The 6,750-nt window shown below is 44.2% G+C and overlaps 1 protein-coding gene across 1 annotated transcript; it reads left to right on the top strand.

Moving 5' to 3' along the window:
* The first annotated feature begins 1,898 nt into the window (after nucleotides 1-1,898).
* si:ch211-195b11.3 (uncharacterized protein LOC100334344 homolog) lies at nucleotides 1,899-6,105 on the top strand. Its single transcript, XM_059346602.1, has 4 exons — nucleotides 1,899-2,380; nucleotides 3,584-3,615; nucleotides 5,547-5,659; nucleotides 5,921-6,105. Exons 1-4 carry the CDS (start codon nucleotides 2,329-2,331, stop codon nucleotides 5,964-5,966), a joined length of 243 nt encoding a protein of 80 aa, XP_059202585.1. The 5' UTR covers nucleotides 1,899-2,328; the 3' UTR covers nucleotides 5,967-6,105.
* Nucleotides 6,106-6,750: the final 645 nt, after the last annotated feature.

Consider the following 6,750-nt stretch of genomic DNA (forward strand, 5'->3'; position numbering starts at 1 on the left):
CAAAACTGGATATCGGGCCATCACAATCTCAGACCCTGGTTACCGTGGCAGCCATTTTTAAAATAGGCTCACTTTGCAGCGTATTACGTCAACTTCCCGATATGATATCCTGGCATGCTTTTTACCAACGAATCCCTTAGATCTTTTTTATTAGATAGTTTCATAAGATAGATCTGATGATAAAATGAAACCCACTACAGCCCCATGAGCCCGGCGGCTGGCCCATGAGTCCAATGTACCACAGACAGAACACTGACCCACTGGTCACAGACCTGCTGGTCACAGACCCACCTGCTGGTCACAGACCTGCTGGTCACAGACCTGCTGGTCGCAGACCCACCTGCTGGTCACAGACCCACCTGCTGGTCACAGACCCACCTGCTGGTCACAGACCTGCTGGTCACAGACCTGCTGGTCACAGACCCACCTGCTGGTCACAGACCTGCTGGTCACAGACCCACCTGCTGATCACAGACCCATCTGCTGGTCACAGACCTGCTGGTCACAGACCCACCTGCTGGTCACAGACCTGCTGGTCACAGACCCACCTGCTGGTCACAGACCCACCTGCTGGTCACAGACCTGCTGGTCACAGACCCACTGGTCACAGACCCACCTGCTGGTCACAGACCTGCTGGTCACAGACCCACCTGCTGGTCACAGACCTGCTGGTCACAGACCCACCTGCTGGTCACAGACCCACCTGCTGGTCACAGACCCACCTGCTGGTCACAGACCCACCTGCTGGTCGCAGACCTGCTGGTCACAGACCCACCTGCTGGTCACAGACCCACCTGCTGGTCACAGACCCACCTGCTGGTCACAGACCCACCTGCTGGTCACAGACCCACCTGCTGGTTACAGACCTGCTGGTCACAGACACACTGGGGATACAAAGCGGCGAAGGCGTGGGATGGGGGGTAGTGGGGGGTGATTCATATCTGTATATATGTTCATGTGTATTTTTGTATGTAGAAGTTCATGTGCGTAAGCCTGGTGAGTCGGCTCGCCTGGCATCGTTATTTGTCTTTATTGGTCATTTTGTGTCTTTTTTTTGTCATTTTGTGTCTTTTTGTGTCTTTTTTGGTAATTTTGTGTCTTTTATTGGACATTTTGTGTCTTTTTTTGGTAATTTTGTGTCTTTTTTGGTCATTTTTGTCTTTTTTAGTCAAACACTATCATGCTCAATAAAGAATAATAAATGTTGCAAATGTGAACAAAGGATACAAATATAACATATAAGAGGGTTACATCCAGTTCTATCATTTTATACTAAATATATTTGTGTTATCACTCATTCCTGCAAACTGAGGCACTAAATAAAACACACAGAAATCACACAAAAAATTACAAAAACAAACAAAACACAAAAAAATGAGAAATAAACACAGAAAACAGAAAAACAGAAAAAACACAATAAAATTACAAAAAAAACACAGAAATCACCAAAAAGCACATACAAATACACACAAAAAATGAAAAAATAAACACAAAAAATTACAAAAAACACATATAAAAACAGAAAAACCCTTAAACACAAAAGATTGCATTAAAATGAATTTAAAAAAGTCTCTGCAAAAGCTTGAGTAAAATAATGTTACACTTGGTCGAGGTGATTTTAACCTTTGCTGAAAAAGTGTTGACGCACTAAATTGGACACAGAAACTTCTGGAAAAGCCAAAACTTTAGAGAAAATGACAGCAGGGCTCTCCGGCGCTTTCGTGGACTCCAGAGCGTTAAGTTTTCTACTTTTAATGCGTGTCATTTTCTAAAAGGTTTTGACATAATTTAAAGTTCTATAGTGATCAAGTTTAAATTTGATTTTAATTTTTTTTTATCAGAATTTATTCAGATATCTGCCTTATTTTTCATTTTTGGCTGTTTGTGTTTGCAATCTGTGTGAAACCTTTTATTCTGTTGTATTTCATCTAATCAAAAGCATGTTGCATGTGGTGTTGAGTAACTTTATTGTGCAGACTCGTGACAGAGTCACACTTGTTTTTCTGCTCTGGTGTTTCCTAAGTTTTCGCCGTGTCAGCGATATTTCAGAGCAGACAGAATGTTGATCCCCAGATTAAACAGAGAAACAAAAGAGAGCAGCAGCCGTCACAACACCACACGCTCACATTGTTTCAGACGACAACACGGAGCCCAGCCTCTATATGACAACAGCAGGCCAACGCCACGCACCACAACCACAGAGGACCTGACCAGAGACACATCAGGAGCCAATCAGACGCCTGGAAAACACACAGATTCAACCCCCTCCGAGACCATTTCACCAGTTCTGCTCTTCCCTTTCATTTGACCATCTGAGTTTTCACCAGGATGTTTAGCAGGACTCTTCTACTCGTCTGTGTGGCCATTTTCTTCTGTGCAGGTAGGGCATCGGGTGGTAATAGGTCAGGTATATAAACAGGTTCAGGTGTATAAACAGGTTCAGGTGTATAAACAGGTTCAGGTGTATAAACAGGTTCAGGTGTATAAACAGGTTCAGGTATAAAAAACAGGTTCAGGTATATAAACAGGTTCAGGTAGATAAACAGGTTCAGGTGTATAAACAGGTTCAGGTAGATAAACAGGTTCAGGTATATAAACAGGTTCAGGTAGATAAACAGGTTCAGGTATAAAAAACAGGTTCAGGTATATAAACGGGTTCAGGTATATAAACGGGTTCAGGTATATAAACAGGTTCAGGTATAAAAAAACAGGTTCAGGTATATAAACAGGTTCAGATATATAAACAGGTTCAGGTATATAAACAGGTTCAGGTATAAAAAACAGGTTCAGGTATATAAACAGGTTCAGGTGTATAAACAGGTTCAGGTATAGAAAACAGGTTCAGGTGTATAAACAGGTTCAGGTGTATAAACAGGTTCAGGTATAGAAAACAGGTTCAGGTGTATAAACAGGTTCAGGTATAGAAAACAGGTTCAGGTGTATAAACAGGTTCAGATATATAAACAGGTTCAGGTATAGAAAACAGGTTCAGGTATATAAACAGGTTCAGGTGTATAAACAGGTTCAGGTATAGAAAACAGGTTCAGGTATATAAACAGGTTCAGGTGTAAACAGAGTCAGGTGTATAAACAGGTTCAGGTATATAAACAGGTTCAGGTGTATAAACAGGTTCAGGTATAGAAAACAGGTTCAGGTATATAAACAGGTTCAGGTGTAAACAGAGTCAGGTGTATAAACAGGTTCAGGTATATAAACAGGTTCAGGTGTATAAACAGGTTCAGGTGTATAAGTAACCTATACATAAGCATATATGTATGGTATAATGTAAATATAAGTATATATGTATAATGTATAAATAAGTATATATGTATAATGTATATTTAAGTATATATGTATAGGTATAAAGGATATATAAGTATATATGTATAGGTATAAAGTATATATAAGTATATATGTATAGTTATTAAGTATATATGTATAGGTATAATGTATATATAAATATATATGTGTCGGTATAAAGTATATTTAAGTATATATGTATAGGTATAAAGTATATATAAGTATATATGTATAGGTATAATGTAAATATAATGTACCTGAACATCTTGTCCGTCTCTTCCAGATGCCGAGGATAAATCCAGGCTCTACAGGAGGGTAAGAAACATTCCCTAAGCTATTTTCTACAACCTGAATACCTTTTAGTTTAACATTTTTGTATGACAATTACAATAAATGTAAGATTATTTATGCCTTTTGAAAGTATCCCTGAAGTTGGTGCTCCTGATGAGACTGATCCTGTCAGGGCAGGTGGACTGATCCTGTCAGGGCAGGTGGACTAATGCTGTCAGGGCAGGTGGACTGATGTTGTCAGGGCAGGTGGACTGATGTTGTCAGGGCAGGTGGACTGATGTTGTCAGGGCAGGTGGACTGATGTTGTCAGGGCAGGTGGACTAATGCTGTCAGGGCAGGTGGACTGATCCTGTCAGGGCAGGTGGACTGATGTTGTCAGGGCAGGTGGACTGATGTTGTCAGGGCAGGTGGACTGATGTTGTCAGGGCAGGTGGACTGATGTTGTCAGGGCAGGTGGACTGATGTTGTCAGGGCAGGTGGACTGATGCTGTCAGGGCAGGTGGACTGATGTTGTCAGGGCAGGTGGACTGATGCTGTCAGGGCAGGTGGACTGATGTTGTCAGGGCAGGTGGACTGATGCTGTCAGGGCAGGTGGACTGATCCTGTCAGGGCAGGTGGACTGATGCTGTCAGGGCAGGTGGACTGATGCTGTCAGGGCAGGTGGACTGACGTTGTCAGGGCAGGTGGACTGATGTTGTCAGGGCAGGTGGACTGATGTTGTCAGGGCAGGTGGACTGATGTTGTCAGGGCAGGTGGACTGATCCTGTCAGGGCAGGTGGACTGATGTTGTCAGGGCAGGTGGACTGATGTTGTCAGGGCAGGTGGACTGATGCTGTCAGGGCAGGTGGACTGATGCTGTCAGGGCAGGTGGACTGATCCTGTCAGGGCAGGTGGACTGATGCTGTCAGGGCAGGTGGACTGATGTTGTCAGGGCAGGTGGACTGATCCTGTCAGGGCAGGTGGACTGATGTTGTCAGGGCAGGTGGACTGATGTTGTCAGGGCAGGTGGACTGATCCTGTCAGGGCAGGTGGACTGATCCTGTCAGGGCAGGTGGACTGATGTTGTCAGGGCAGGTGGACTGATGTTGTCAGGGCAGGTGGACTGATGTTGTCAGGGCAGGTGGACTGATGTTGTCAGGGCAGGTGGACTGATGTTGTCAGGGCAGGTGGACTGATGTTGTCAGGGCAGGTGGACTGATCCTGTCAGGGCAGGTGGACTGATGTTGTCAGGGCAGGTGGACTGATGCTGTCAGGGCAGGTGGACTGATGCTGTCAGGGCAGGTGGACTGATCCTGTCAGGGCAGGTGGACTGATGTTGTCAGGGCAGGTGGACTGATGCTGTCAGGGCAGGTGGACTGACGTGAACAGAGGTTTCACCCACAACAGGTTTCTGAAGGGTCCGGGGCTGATACGGCTCATTTCTTTGGGGGTTTCCAGCATTGAACTCCTCCTCTGGTGGTCTCCTGTCAGCATCCTTGACCTTGCTGAGTTTGTTTGTGTTTCTGGCTGATGCAGCTCAGTCAAAGAGTCCTGGTTCTTCTTCTGGTGCACCAACTTGCTCTCAGGCTTCTCACTTTTCAACTTGGTTGTAAAGGTTGGAAAAAGATTCACTATGTTTAGTCAGAGTGGGAGATTAATGGTTTGCTCCTGGACTATTGGAGATAAAATGGTCACAGAAGTTCCTGTCCACTTCCTGTCTGCCAGTACAAGTAAAACCTTTGATGTCCGGAGACGCAGCAGGTTGCCGAGCACCCAGAGACTGTCAACACTGTATTCACCATCTTTACCCCAAAGATTACCGTTGAACTTCTTTGTTAGATCCTGAATTATTACCTCCTTATTCCCAAACCTGATATTCTGTGCCGCAGTACACACATGTATACTAAGTGTTGTCTGTCTGTCTGTCTGTCTGTCTGTCTGTTTGTTTGTTTGTTTGTTTGTTTGTTTGTTTGCAGCCCTCCTGTGTGGGGATGAGCGTGACGCAGGCGTGTCCTCTCAACTACTCTCCGGTGTGCGGCAGTGACGGCGTCACCTACCCCAACGAATGCTCTCTGTGTGTCCAGAGACTGTGAGTCTTTACACACAATTTTTATATTGATTAAAAATACTGCAACTGATCGATCGATGAGTATCTGATATGAAACAGGCAGAAGAATGTTAAACAAACCTCCACAAACAAATCATAAAACACACTCAACATAAACAGGTGATCACTGAGGGACTTCGTGGTGCATTCAGGTGCACCTGTTCTTACAGCTGATCACACAGAAACATCGTTGTTTCAATGATGAGTTCATGCTTTATTGATTATTGATTATTTTCTGTTTAGGGAGAAAAACGCTGACATATTGATCGTGAGGGACGGATACTGCTGAGGATGACATCATATTCTTGTCCCACCCTGATGATGTCATCACGCTTCAACCTTACTGATGATGTCATCATGTTTACATTTAACCTCTATTTGAATGTAGTCGTTAGTGTTTAGCACACACACACACACACACACACACACTCACAGACACACACACACACACACACACACACACACACACACACACACACAGACACACACACAAACACACTCACAGACACACACACACACAAACACACACACAGACACACAAACACACTCACAGACACAGACACACACACACACAGACACACAAACACACTCACAGACACAGACACACACACACACAGACACACACACACACACACAAACACACTCACAGACACACACACACACACACACACAAACACACTCACAGACACACACACACGCACACACACAAACACACACACTCACAGACACAGACACACACACTCACACTCACAGACACACACACACACACACACAAACACACACACACAAACACACTCACAGACACAGACACACACACACACACACACACACACACACACACACACACAAACACACTCACAGACACACACACACACACACACACACTTCAGCCATATCTGCTTATAATAAACACACCTTGTTTTATAGTGCTGTGTTTTATATTTTCATATCTCTGTAAAAACATTTTTCACTGAAATCTTTGATCATTAAAGATTTTCCTTTTCTCTGAGTTCAGCTTCGTCCCTTGTGATTGTGTGTGTGTGTGTGTGTGTGTGTGTGTGTGTGTGTGTGTG

The sequence above is a fragment of the Centropristis striata genome, chromosome 12, assembly GCF_030273125.1.
Source record: "Centropristis striata isolate RG_2023a ecotype Rhode Island chromosome 12, C.striata_1.0, whole genome shotgun sequence".
Classification (NCBI taxonomy): Eukaryota; Metazoa; Chordata; class Actinopteri; order Perciformes; family Serranidae; genus Centropristis; species Centropristis striata.

Coding starts and splice junctions, on each gene's coding strand:
- si:ch211-195b11.3 (XM_059346602.1), top strand. CDS start 2,329: ATGTTTAGCAGGACTCTTCTACTCGTCTGTGTGGCCATTTTCTTCTGT. Junction 3,616..5,546: donor AATCCAGGCTCTACAGGAGG/GTAAGAAACATT, acceptor GTTTGTTTGCAG/CCCTCCTGTGTGGGGATGAG. Junction 5,660..5,920: donor TCTCTGTGTGTCCAGAGACT/GTGAGTCTTTAC, acceptor TTTTCTGTTTAG/GGAGAAAAACGCTGACATAT.